The 13,419-nt window shown below is 39.9% G+C and overlaps 2 protein-coding genes across 3 annotated transcripts; both read left to right on the top strand.

The window, feature by feature from the left end:
* Positions 1-589: 589 nt before the first annotated feature.
* Positions 590-4,737, top strand: LOC121638976 (transcription factor Sox-10-like). Its single transcript, XM_041984101.1, has 4 exons — positions 590-694; positions 1,055-1,721; positions 2,124-2,395; positions 2,575-4,737. The coding sequence occupies exons 2-4, from the start codon at positions 1,279-1,281 to the stop codon at positions 3,360-3,362; spliced, it is 1,503 nt and encodes a 500-aa protein (XP_041840035.1). The 5' UTR covers positions 590-694; positions 1,055-1,278; the 3' UTR covers positions 3,363-4,737.
* A 2,711-nt stretch (positions 4,738-7,448) lies between these two features.
* On the top strand, positions 7,449-11,085 carry rnaseh2a (ribonuclease H2, subunit A). 2 transcript variants are annotated; one of them, XM_041981815.1, is made up of 9 exons: positions 7,449-7,529; positions 7,802-7,937; positions 8,029-8,100; positions 8,235-8,361; positions 8,444-8,531; positions 8,869-9,006; positions 9,966-10,053; positions 10,270-10,393; positions 10,799-11,085. In XM_041981815.1, exons 2-9 carry the CDS (start codon positions 7,811-7,813, stop codon positions 10,959-10,961), a joined length of 927 nt encoding a protein of 308 aa, XP_041837749.1. In that variant the 5' UTR covers positions 7,449-7,529; positions 7,802-7,810; the 3' UTR covers positions 10,962-11,085. The 2 variants fall into 2 exon arrangements, with proteins under 2 accessions (XP_041837749.1, XP_041837750.1); XM_041981816.1 differs by having other exon boundaries at positions 7,470-7,557.
* Positions 11,086-13,419: the final 2,334 nt, after the last annotated feature.

The raw sequence follows: 13,419 nt of genomic DNA, 5'->3' as shown, positions 1-13,419 counted from the left end.
ATCCAACATAAGTTACCTTAACAACTTACTTCTTATAATAAATAGGAGGTTCTCTTGGTTGTTCCCTGGTACTGAGGTCAAATTTGAGTTACATTTCCCGTATCAAGCAGAGTAACGCTAAATTGGGGCTGAACTTTAAAATTCTGGTGTGATTTTTTCCTTCTATTTATCTATTTATTTATTTCAATTCTGTTTTATTTACTTTTTTCAGGAATGTGACCACACGAGGCAATAACTCTCCCCATGATTGTTTATTTGTTTGATACATGTTAACACGTCTAACAAAGCCGACCTTCTCCTGCCTCTAAATGGCCGCACTGTCGAGTCATTTAAGCCACTCCGAGGTAAAAAAAAAAAAAAAAAAAAAAAAAAAAATCTCACCTCTTCACTGTTGGAAATGCTGCAGCGACGGGCAAACGGGCATTAACGTGCGCCTGCTACCGTCCAATCAGAAAGCAGTGGGATAATTAGCGGCCCAATTAGAGAGCAGCGTGGCACAGAGAGGGCGGGGCTAGCTATGTACAGGAATGCTGTCTCTTTGGGAATGTTTTCCACTTTCAATCACTTTTTTTTCCTCCCAGTCCTTCTCACAAGGCGCTCTTTAAGCTCCGCTGTTGCCACACAGAGCAGCCATTCATCGGCTCTGCTCTCAGCCACACACACTCCCATGCTCAACCACTGGACGTCAAAATTGGTAAGTTATGTAATTTTATAATGCAAAATTTCTGACAAATGGGGATATTTAATAGCGACTTTTAAATACCATGTGTACCTTTTTTAAGTCATGTTCGAAGTAATAAGACTTTAATTTTGCTTTTATAACTGTAGGCTACATATATTTTTAATCGGAAAAGCTATTTTTTTCTGGATGCGGTTGTTCCGCCTGAGCAGAATTATTATTGGCCTAAGATGTTGTTTTGAAGAAGCTCTTAGTTCGCTAAATATCTCTTGTTTAATATCTTAAAAATGTGGTTTTAAAGACAAAATGACGTTACACATTTCTGGACTTTAATCAGACTATTTCTAATCTATTTGTTGTTTGTCTCGTTTTCAGATATAGCTGCGTTTCAAAAAGGAACCAACGTTGAGGAGGACTGGGCACTTTTTACGCATCACCATGGCTTTTCCTAAGTGTCAGAAATAAACTTTGGAGACTTTCGACTTTTATTAAAACAGTTTAAATAAGAATTTAAATAGTTTCGCTATTCTTTAAATTATAAGTGTTTTCTTATCAGCTGAAGTGCTATTTAAAAATACATACAAACAAACAAAATAAAAATGTCCGGTGAGGAGCACAGCCTGTCCGAGGCGGAGCTGAGTCCCGGTGGGTCAGATGACGGTCACTCGCTTTCACCGACTCAGCCCGGAGCGCCACACGGCCAGGACTCGCCTCTGAGCGGGCCGCCGCAGCAGCTGACCGCACTCTGTGTGGCGGATGGCAGCGGCGACGATGGGAGCAGACAGAGGGCCAAATCTGAGGAAGAGGATGATCGCTTCCCGATCGGCATCAGAGAGGCGGTGAGTCAGGTGCTCGACGGATATGACTGGACACTTGTGCCCATGCCCGTGCGCGTAAACAACGGCAACAAAACTAAACCCCACGTGAAGAGGCCCATGAACGCCTTTATGGTGTGGGCGCAAGCAGCGAGGAGAAAACTGGCCGACCAGTACCCCCACCTGCACAACGCGGAGCTCAGCAAAACCCTGGGCAAACTGTGGAGGTTTGTATGAGGACAACAACACTGTGGCCAAACAGTGGCACATTTCCTGTGTCCGTGCGTATAGACATGTCGTGATGTTTTAATTGAATTAACATGAAAAAGGGGACATATTATCAGATCAATCTGGGGATTATGAACAAGGAATACACTTTCAAGCGACATCCAGTTAATTGTTTTTGGGTTGTTTTACGAAATTAAGTCAAATTTAGGCCAGCCAATTGGCGAATTATTTCTGTATTTTCCTATTACGCAAAACATTGCCGGCAATAGCATTTATCATTTACAGATATTTCCCAAGAAATTGCTTTCATGTTTACTCAGAAAGCCTAAGAAACTCTTTCCGTTTTTTTTTTTTTTTTTTTTTTTTTTTTTTTGTTTTGTTTTTTTTCCTCCTTCCTCCAGGCTGTTAAACGAGAACGACAAGAGGCCATTCATTGAGGAGGCAGAGAGGCTGAGGAAACAGCACAAGAAGGACTACCCGGAGTACAAGTACCAGCCCCGGAGACGCAAAAATGGAAAACTGATGCCTACTAATGAATCTGATAGTCAGGGGGAAGGGGAGGCCAGCCACTCCCAGTCACACTACAAGACCCTACACCTGGATCACAATGGTGGGGCCGGGTCTCCCCTGGGTGACCTGCACCACCACCATCATCATCATCACCATCCTGCTGGTGGGTGCACAATTTGTTCTTTGTCATATTTTGCTCAAGAATTACAATTCAGTGCTAGATTTTTTTTAAAGATAAGAGTCCCATTAAAAGAAAACACCAGGAAAAACAACAACAACAACAACAACAAAAACATGATGTCAAAGTTCACCTGACCACTTTGTTGCATCTCTCTTCTTTAGGTCAGGGTCACAGCCCGCCTACACCCCCCACCACCCCAAAGACAGAGCTCCAGTCTGGAAAACTGTCAGACAACAAGAGGGAGGGGGGAGCAGGAGCAGTCGGGGGATCAGGGGGATCCAGGGGAGCCCTTGGGGTGGGAGCTGAGGGGGCGTCTGGTGGTCCCTCATCATCAAGTGCTAAATCCCACATCGACTTTGTCACAATGGACATTGGGGAGATCAGCCACGAGGTGATGTCCAACATTGAGCCGTTTGACGTCAATGAGTTTGACCAGTACCTTCCTCCAAATGGCCACCCCCAGAGCGGAGCCGGGGCCCCCTCGGCTGGTTCCTCTGCCTCCTCCTATGCCTATGCTCTGGCTGCTGCCAGCGGGCACTCCGCCTGGCTCTCCAAACAACAGCAGCAGCCTCAGGCCTCTCCGTCCTCCTCTGATCCATCCAAGGCTCAGATCAAGAGTGAGTCTGCGTCTGGTAGCCACTACGCTGAGGCCTCATCCTCTCCCTCTTCAGGCACCCATGTCACCTACACCCCACTCAGCCTCCCTCACTATGGCTCTGCATTTCCCTCGCTGGCCTCCAGGGCTCAGTTTGAGTATGGAGAGCATCAGGCCCCCGGGGCATACTATGCCCACTCCAGCCAAGCCCCGGGGCTGTATTCAGCCTTTTCGTACATGGGCCCTACACAGAGGCCTCTGTACACTACCATAGGAGACCCCTCCAGTGTGGCCCCCTCTCACAGCCCCACACACTGGGAGCAGCCTGTTTACACCACACTCACAAGACCTTGAGGCTGACCAGCTGAACAGAAGGAAATATGGGAAGTGTGTGAGTGGATCTCTGTGCATGTACAAATACATGAGCGTGTGATTGTGTATATGTGCGTACGTCTGTGCCATATTAGAGGTTTTTACAGTTTTTTAGCCAATATAATGCAAGATGCACCCATGGGACCTAACACAGTTTTAAACAGCCACAAACTCACACAGAACAAAGTGTGAATCATGGGCCAACATCCAAAATCAGAAGCATGAGAACCTAATAAATGTGTGCCATTGAATTTCTGAGTTTGTGTACAGCATGTGTGTATACATCATGAGAGGTAGTTGAGGGACAGAGACACTGGGAATGGGCAAAAGTTGGATTAATGAGCGACTTTGATGACATCCAGGGGTGATGGGCTTAAACTGACATAATCAGAGTTTATTAACCAAACTAAAGGATCATTTGATGTTTATGTGTTATTTTATGAGTAGTAAGTTTATTGTCATCGTTGATATCCTAGGGGGTAACTTTATTGTGTCTGATTTGATATTACACCTATACACCTGCACCACTGCTTTGAGGAAAAGTTTTTATTTTTTATTTCTTTTATTTTAGATGATTCCTGGGGTTGTTTTTTCATGGCCAGAAAAGGATAACTGCAACTTAATTTTTTTCTTTTCTCTGTAGATAGCACAGCTTTTATTTCTGTTCTTCCTTTACACTGCCGTCTTTGAACTAAACAAATAAGCATTTAAGGGGAAAAAATAGGAAAAAGAGAGGGAAAGAGAGCTCTTCAAGATGTATTTTAACTTATATTTCAGTCTTGGACATTTACCTCAACTCTGTTTTGTGGCAACAGCAAAGCAGAAGTACAACCCCAGATTCCTGATTAAAGAAAGTGAATTTCAGTGCAGTAAACTTCCAATTTATTTGTTTTTCTTTTAAGTGTTGAACATTTTTTTTATTTACCTTTAATTTATCTAATAACTGAACTAAAATCTGTAAGTACGGAGTATCAACCAAATCTTTTGAGATAATTGGCCAGCTATGGGTCCTACTTAAGGATTAGAATCACATGTACAAACGCTCTACATGTAGGCCAAAGCCATGCCTTCATATTTAGCGTCTCCTCCTATGCTGTGCTCAAGCACCCTTCTCCCTCTTTATCAATGTGAATAATGGTCATTACCACAACTTAGCCTTCATGACATGACACACTTTTTTTTTCATTTTATACTGACCCTTTTGCCATGTAGTTGTTTTATGTAAGTAATAATGTGTTGTGTCACATCTTTGCTTTTTTCATTTTGTATAATTCTGGATAGTTTTGTAAAGTGTTTGCTACACATTCACTTGAGTATTTTGCTTCCTTACAAGAAAAGCAATGTTGAAATATTATTGTTGTCATCTATTAAATCAATTTATTTATAAAAAAAAAAGCTGTGTGACTTATTGACTGCATGGTGTAGAAATAACATATAAGTAAGTGAGTGAAGGGTAAAAAAATATATTAAAAACACAGTGCTGACGTGTGAACTGTAACAACAACACAATCAGAGCCCCACCACCCTAAGCTGTTTAGTGTGTTTGTGTGTGTGATGTAGGCTAAAATTGACTACTAATTCCCCACATTTAATCGGCTGGGGACTGCGTGTTACTGCAAGAGACAAAGAGAGCCTTTCACTCAGGGAGAGGGACACAAGGAGAAAGAAGGGGAGGGTGTAAGGAGCCAGAGGCAAGGCCAATTTCAGCTCAGTGACCAGCGTACACTTGGACTTTTGTACATGGCTTCCCTCTCACTCTGCCCTCTCCTCTCCACCTGAGGCTCCCTCCTTGCCTCCATTATCAGCTGCAATTTGGACCCTTAGAAGGGGCATCCAAAATTCAAAATGTCAAGTTCATTGTTTGCATTGTTTTTTTTTTTTAAAGTGATGCAAACAGAAAAGCTATAGCTTTGTAAACCAGTAGATTCACACTGCACAAAGATGAAGACGAGCAAAGCTATGACGGGGGGGGTTAAATTAAATTCTGTACAAATTTATTACATGCATGTATTCATGCACGTAAAGATGCAACACAGTTGAGTAGCTCAGCACCACTGGATTGGATGCAAGTCAAGATGAGTGATGATGAGTATGAAGAGTAGCTGAAACATAAAAGAAAAGGGAAGCTGTAACCAGTGAAACATGCCAGTTCCCTAAGCAAAACAAATAAAGATGAAGAATGTTCATTTCGTCTGGAAAACTTAAACTAATCAAAAGTTAATTGCTCAAAATTTTCAGAAGAATGGAGGTTATGGGTTATTGGTCAGAAATAAATCCATGGACAAATTCATTTAAATAATAGCTTAAACTTTTCAAAAGTTTTTGACTTTTTGGTGACTAAGAATGGATGTAAATAAAGCATTTAAATGACTTTTTAAATTTTAAAGATCTCCTGTCCTTACCGGGTTTTATATTGTAAAAAATACAACCCAAGAAGAACAATAATACATACCTTTAACATGAATTTAACATGAATTTAACCAATATGTAGCCACGATATGAAACAAATGACACACTAATTCAGTAGACTGTAGATCCACCTTTAGTAGCGGTAAGATGAAGAAGCTATTTTGTGTATGACATCATCAGGAATTTAGTCGTACTCTTCTGTACTAAGCTGCTTCAGTTCGTTAAGGCTTGCAGGCATTTGTTTATTCATCGCTCTGTCTCACTTCAGGGTCGGGTTAACTTTGATTTGGCCATGCTGTGTTTGAGATTACTGTCCTGTTGCGTGGTGCCATTTAGAGTAAGATTCAGCTGCCAGACAGATGGCTTCACATTTAACTCCAGAATACTTTGGTATACACAGGAGTTCATGTTCAACTCAATGACTGCAAAACCAAATCAACACCCCTCCACCACCATGCCCGACTATTTGAATGAGGTGTTTGTGTTGATATGCTGCTTTTGGTTTTTGCCAAATGGGCCACTGTGCAAACATCTGCACTTTGGTCGTATCTTGTGGTCTGTTCAGATGCAACTTTTCAAACTTTAGTCCAGCAGCCATGCACAAGATAAAAGGTTGCCAACCCTTCCAAACAAAACCTACTTGTTGAGTCTTTTTCTAGTTGCACTACCTTTAACTTTAACATGTTAAGTGAGGACTGCAGAGTCTAAAAAAAAACATGTTTTCTTTATCAGTTTCTCTGAGTATTGTCTGAGTGTTCTTACACTTCCCAGAATGATTAGAAGCAATTATTGGTTTCATTAAGAGCTGTATCTCTTTGCTCCTTAGCATTGTGGTAACACAAACCTGAATGTCTCAGACAAGATAACCAATACTTCTTCTTTTAGAGAGGTAATTATACCAGCTAATAATTAGTTAAACAAACGTGTTAATTAGAAGCAGCTGCTAAATATTCTTTTAACTCCTATGGAAGCAAAATACGTTGACTCTGCATTTTGGCTTAGTTTTTAATTAAAGAAATAACATTATATTTTAATATGTATTCATGTTTATGTTTTGTTCCCCATCTAAGGTTGTATTTATTGTTGCACTTGGAGATAATCACATAATTTAAAGCATCTTGCTATGTAAAACCTCAAAATTGATGAATGATGTACTTTTTCACATGACTGTAGTTGTCACATAAATGACACACACACACACACACATATATATACATATATATATATATATGTATATATATGCACTGCCTCTAGCACTGCATGACAGCACCTGACAGCAGTCTGACTACCACTTAATTATGTCTCATCTTGTTTGAATTCTTGCTTGTGTTGTTCTTACTCTCAAATGTAAGTCGCTTTGGATAAAAGCATCTGCCAAATGACTGTAGAATAGAATAGAATAGAATAGAATAGAATAGAATAGAAATGTGCTCAAGTAAATAGAAATTATGTCAGAATAGAATATTCTTCTATAATATACTTCTGTTTTATAAACGTTTTATGTTGTATTATTCCTTTTAACAAACTCAACTGAAAATTAAATTAAATTGTAAATTTAGAGCTGGTTTGATCGTTGTAAATTGTAAGTTCAGGTTTGATTCCAGTCCAGCTGGTGGCGATACTGCGTCTGAAAGTTCAGAGAAGAAGAAGAAGGAAAAGCGGAAACGTTTGACGTCACGGCTGGAGCGCCAAATCTGCTGCTGAGGGAAACAAACAGGACTGGGCTTACTGTCTACACAGGTCCGAAAAGACTTTGCTTTTGTAAAATGTTTATAATCTTTAAAACACCGGCGTCGTCTAGGGACTAATTAAACTAATAATTTCAAACATAACATCTGTATTGTTATTTTTAAAAGTCTTTCGGAGTAGTTTGAAGCAGCATGTAGCTTTTAGCTAACGAGTTAGTTTACAGCAACAGTGTGACAAGAGAAGCCTAAATGCACCTTTTATACTATTAAGACAACTTGAAAACTATTTTAAACATATTAAAGTAGCATCGGTTGTCTTTCCAGCTAGCATCGATGGACCTCAGCCCATTTGAAACCGATAACTCTGTTAGCTGCCGACTGGCTTCTGAGATCCCTGACATCTGCAGGACAGAGGACTGCTGTCTGGGTGTTGATGAGGCAGGCAGGGGGCCTGTGCTGGGTATGCTAGTTAAATTAGCACTGTAAAATTACATCTCTATGATCTGTAAAATACATACTCACAGTGCACTTTTTAAAATATATATATACAGGGCCCATGGTGTATGGGATATGTTTCTGTCCAGTTTCCAAAAAGGAGGACCTGAAAGACTTGAAAGTAGCAGGTAACACTGTTTTTTCTAAAGGATTCTGCCATCTTGGAAATGTGTTGTTTTCCACTAAATACTTTTCTTTGTAGTTGAAGCATCAGATTATGTGATAAAATGTATTCAGTTGATTGTAACTTGTCTCTTGTCAGATTCTAAGACTCTTTCAGAGGCAGAAAGAGAGAATCTGTTCCAAAAACTAGATGAAGCCAAAAGTTATGTAGGCTGGGCCTTGCAGATTCTCTCCCCCAACACCATTTCTACCAGCATGTTGCGAAGGTAAGGCATATACAGCTCGCACACATGAAGGCTTGTGACATTGATTTGCACACACTAACCCAATCACTGACTTTGCTTCAAGGACAAAATACAACCTCAATGCTCTTTCACATGATACAGCCATTGGTCTAATACAGTATGCCTTGGACAGTGGAGTACAGCTGAAAGAGGTTAGTAAACAAAATATTTACATGAACATAAATCTTCACATTCAAAGTCTCATTTCTACTAGGTCTGTTTGGCGTCATTGTTTATTTTCAACCATATAGAGCACTCTGCAAGTCTTTTATTAATCAGTTGGTCAGAGAGCAACACATAGATTTGTGTTTTCTCTAATGTTTGGTGCAACTTTTCAAGGCAGATTTTCTTTCCAAATAGGCCATAATCATATATTCCGTTCATTTAGACTTTAAGCTTGCAGTAACTCTTATCCGTTTCTCATATTATTTAATCCTATTGCTTCTCAATCCACCTGCTCTGCCCCATCTGCCCTCTGGTGTTCTTCAGGTTTATGTGGACACAGTTGGCCCAGCTGAGAAGTATGAGGAGAAACTCTCTCAGCAGTTTCCAGGCATTGAAGTGACTGTAAGGCCAAAAGCTGACTCCCTCTTCCCCATCGTCAGTGCGGCCAGCATCTGTGCAAAGGTTAGCAATCCTTTTCTCCCATTTTTGCCTCTGGAACCTTGACTGAAATGCAATGATCTCACGATAGGTGGTGAATAATGAAGCAAATGTTTGTTGGGTTTCATAAATTTGTTGTCCAGTGACTAATCACATTTGAACTAGGTACCTTTTAGTCTGTGTTGTGGGGATGAAAATCTTAATTTGGTTGTCCAAAATTGGTATTTATTTAAGTTTACATATAAACTTCCTTTTCAGTTTTGAATTTCTTTAGTAGGTCTATTTTAAAATAATAGTAGAATCTGTTGACATTAAAATAAATGTATTACAGTAAAATTATTTTGCACTTGAATTTTATGGCATTACAGTTAGTTTCTCAGCAGTTGTGGGAGATCATTACATGTATTTACACTGAAAGGTAAATACCTTGAAAACTATACAGGTGTTATGCAGACAAATTGTAGCTGTTTCTCAGCATTTTGATGAAAGAGGAGTGACACAAACTAACCTAAACTCAGTCAGCGTGGGTGTGCATTCAATCAGACTCCTGCACAGGCAGCCAGAGTGGAAGCCTCAGCTGTTGCTGTTGGCTTCTAGTGCTTTTTTTTTTTTGCAACTAAATATTTTAGATGCTTGTGACAAGTAACTCAATGTTCTGTAAAACAAGAAAAACAAATTGAGTAGAACTGCTTGAGTTTTGAGCACAAAAAATATAATATTAATTTGTGAATTAATTTGCCCCATTTAGCATCACACATCCGTCATCATGTTGATGCTTAACATTTATAGGGCAGCCCGAGCAAGTTGTCACCGGTTGCTGCCGTCACCGGCAGGAAGGTTTTTACTCCCCTGCTCAAACTTCCTGGCTCTAATGAAGCTTCAGTTATTTATATATTTTTCTTCACAGTTTTCATGTCTGCATGCAGCATTTCCTTGTTATATTTACACTTTATCAGCAGAGTTTTTTTGTCACTGGTTTTTAGGTTGCCAGAGATCGTGTTGTGAAAGGTTGGAACTTTGCAGAAGACCTAGGAGAGGTGGATGCAGATTATGGCTCGGGATACCCGAACGGTAATTACAATGCTCATCAAGTCAGAGTCCTCCTATTAAGGTATCTTTAAATGTACTAGATGAAATAGAATTTTTATTTACTGTTCTTTTATTAAACATTTTACAGTATTCTTTTATTTTTGTTTTGATTGAAATTTCACACTGCCTAAATCAAACTAATGTAGAAACTGCTTGGAGATAAACTGATGGTAAAAGGCCTCTCTTCTGTCTTTTCAGACCCCAAAACTAAAGCGTGGTTGCTGAAGTACCTCAATCCAGTATTCGGTTACCCTCAGTTTGTCCGATTTAGCTGGAGCACTGCCCAAACCCTGATGGACAGCAAGGCTGTGGCTGTTCACTGGTAAACAAGCTTCATCCTTGATTTTAGTCTTAATTCCTGGGACAAATAAAAGTAAAGATTCATATAATTATAGAAAAGGGTAACAAAGTATTAACCACACAGTCTTCCACTAGCGATTCTGCACCACATTTCTCAGGTATTTAGCTTTTAAAGAATTTTCTTCAGGTCTTAAATATATCTTCTTTTTGTCATGGAGAAAGTAGAAAGCGGTACAAAGTGCATTTAAAAATGGCTGTGAGGCACAGGATAATTTCTAGACAAGAATAGTTTCATTTGTAAGTGTTGTAAGTCCCTGACCACAACTTTAATTTACAGGTCACACTTAATGTCTGTGGGAAATTTTTGACCTCAAGAGATGAGGTTTAACCGCTGTGTGAAAAACAGTCTTGTTAACTCTGTCCCCAGGGACGATGATGAGGAGGATGGGGAAAAGGCAGCACAGCGGCTGAACAACAGGTCCATGCTGTCTTACTTTAGTGCATCAGCTGGAGGTGATGACCAAAACACCACCCACCAGACACACCGCTTCTTCACTGAGCGGAGGCTGAAGAGCCTCGACGCACTCTGAAGACGTGCCTACAGGCTGTGGGATTTTCGTTTACAACCAACCTACTTAAATATTGTATCGGCAGTCTGTCTTTATTTGTCCTGTTTGTGTTTAATTTTCTACATAAAACTAATGTTTTAAAGTTGTTTTGTATCAGTGCCTTTGTTTTAAATTATTCAAACTTTGGACAAAAGCAGAAAATCATTGATGGTCATTGTTGGAGTCTTTTATTCCAACAGTGCCCTGTAATGGCAACATGACACTGTCACAGGATCTGCATGAACCACTGCAGGTACTCCACACATCTGATCTGAAGGCTGGCATTAATAAATCACAAGTGGACCAAATTAAATGCACATATTGATTATATACAATGTTAATAGTATGTTTAAGAATATTTAACCATGACAAGAAACATTCTGCAATGATGGACCTCCATCACATGGCTAAAGTCCACAAAATGTCTCAAATTACTTTTTTTTTTCTGGAGCTGGTGTGCTATCATCCACGCTATAGTTGAAACCGTTTCCATCTTTAAGGAGCTCATCTGCAATCTTTATTTTATTGTGAATCATAAGAGAATATCTCTTTACAGCACTCTACAAAGTCAACTATATTTAGTTTGTATTAGGGCAGCGTGATATGAAGTAAGTTATTTGCTTAAACACTGTTGAATACTGAATTAGCTCTGATATGTTAATTCATGAGGACTGCAACTTCCTCTGAGGGGGTCCATTTACTGCAGTTCAAGCAGTCGTTTGCAATATTGAGCCTGCACATATTAAAATCATGATTTTGAATCATGACATTTCCGATAATATTGTGCAGTTTTGGTCTGCATGTTGGGTGCAGTTTTAACTTTATGACTGAAACAGTAAAACAAAATAAGCTAAATGAACTTACTTTTTTCACTTTTACTCACTGACAGGTTGGCTCAAATTCTTCTCTGTAAACTCTATTGGCCTCCCGAAGCAACCTCCAGTAGGAATGGGAGGATAGTACCAGTAACAAAATCATGTTTCAGCCCTGTTTGGTCCGGCTCATTAAAAATAAAGCTTTACTCCTCAAATGTTAGACTTTTGTTTTTCTCAAATGGTCATTACAAAAGAGTGCTTTCTAGATAAAGTGTACACTTGAATCATTTGAGTATTTTCAGACCAACAAACGCCTGAAAAAGCACTACATCAGACCTGCTGGAACTAAACTATCTTTTAAGGTATCTTCTCTTTTGGTTGCAATGTTAAATGATCAGAATGGAAACTTGCATCAATTTCAGGACAAAACCAGCTCCAGATTTTTGGAATACAATTCTCTTTGTCAACCTCCAGTTATGTTACATTATAAGACTATGACAACAGGTAAGATGGAGAAGGAGGATGAGGTTTCATGGTATTCTGCATATTTTTCCCTTTAAATGCCACACTGTAATCCACCAAAGCTTGTTTTGTTATCTGGAAGGCAGAGCTCTTCTCCCGTCACTGATGCCTCCCTCGTTCCCTGAAGGCTTCATCCTCTTGACTCCTCAGGTTTTTTTCCCCAAATAAAAAGACACTGTCAAAGACACAAAACATCACATTTTCTAACAAGAACACAAGAGGGGTGTTTAAAAGTGCCATCTTCCATTATTTTATCGTGAAAATATGTTCTTGATGGACTTGCCTTCATAACAAATGCTGTCCATAAAAGGCATATTCATCACTCCACTGTTGCTAGTCGCTATGAGGTTTTTGTCTGGACTCCTGGATCTTCTTCCCACAATTCATAGCCAAGGTGGAGACAGCAAACGAGGACAGGATCATGATAGAGGTCCTCACAAAATGAGATGAGGCTCCTCTGGGGGCAGCTCGCAGGGCTTTCCTGGGGAAAGTCATTGTGTCCAGGGGTGAGTTGGCAGCAAGTGCCTGTGCTGCAGGCTCCATGGTCCCTGATGATGCAAGGATGTCAGAAAACTGAAGGCCAGGCTGGTATCAGGAGGTCAGTGTGTGGTGCAGCCTCAGCAGAAGGCGGCTGGATCTCTCTTTCCCAATTGACACTTTCAGATTTGGATTGATTATGTCCTGCCTGATGCCTTCCTGATCCCTTCTTGTATGTCCATTTATAATCTTCCCGGCTTTTCTTCTTATTCCTCTAAGAGCCTGGTTTCCTGCTGCGTCAATGGGATTAAGAAATTAACCCAGACCTGCAGTTATACATGGTGAGCTATTTTAGCTTACAACTGTCTAATGTAATGCTTTTAGTTCATCCTGTCACTGTTCCCTTGTGAATGAACTGTGGATCAGGACATAGAGTTGTGTAAACTTTGCTTTTTTTAACCTTTAGTGGGAGTGTTTTTTTAAACAAAGAAGGTTGGATGCATGAATTAATGCAAATCCATCAAAAATACCTAAATATTCCCTTTAATATTAATTGAAAACAATACCTCTCTGGAATGTGCCTGAGGCATTCTGCACTTATAAAAACAACAGAAAATAAATCGGTG

This window comes from Melanotaenia boesemani, chromosome 4, assembly GCF_017639745.1.
Source record: "Melanotaenia boesemani isolate fMelBoe1 chromosome 4, fMelBoe1.pri, whole genome shotgun sequence".
Taxonomy (NCBI): Eukaryota; Metazoa; Chordata; class Actinopteri; order Atheriniformes; family Melanotaeniidae; genus Melanotaenia; species Melanotaenia boesemani.
The sequence above is the reverse complement of the archived record's forward strand: the minus strand, read 5'-3'. Positions and strand labels throughout refer to the sequence as shown.

Excerpts from the sequence above, each read along its gene's own strand:
- LOC121638976 (XM_041984101.1), top strand. The coding sequence starts at position 1,279 with ATGTCCGGTGAGGAGCACAGCCTGTCCGAGGCGGAGCTGAGTCCCGGT. Across the intron at positions 1,722-2,123 it reads ACCCTGGGCAAACTGTGGAG|GCTGTTAAACGAGAACGACA; the intron begins GTTTGTATGAGG and ends TCCTTCCTCCAG. Across the intron at positions 2,396-2,574 it reads TCATCATCACCATCCTGCTG|GTCAGGGTCACAGCCCGCCT; the intron begins GTGGGTGCACAA and ends TCTCTTCTTTAG.
- rnaseh2a (XM_041981815.1), top strand. The coding sequence starts at position 7,811 with ATGGACCTCAGCCCATTTGAAACCGATAACTCTGTTAGCTGCCGACTG. Across the intron at positions 8,101-8,234 it reads GAAAGACTTGAAAGTAGCAG|ATTCTAAGACTCTTTCAGAG; the intron begins GTAACACTGTTT and ends GTCTCTTGTCAG. Across the intron at positions 10,394-10,798 it reads AAGGCTGTGGCTGTTCACTG|GGACGATGATGAGGAGGATG; the intron begins GTAAACAAGCTT and ends CTCTGTCCCCAG.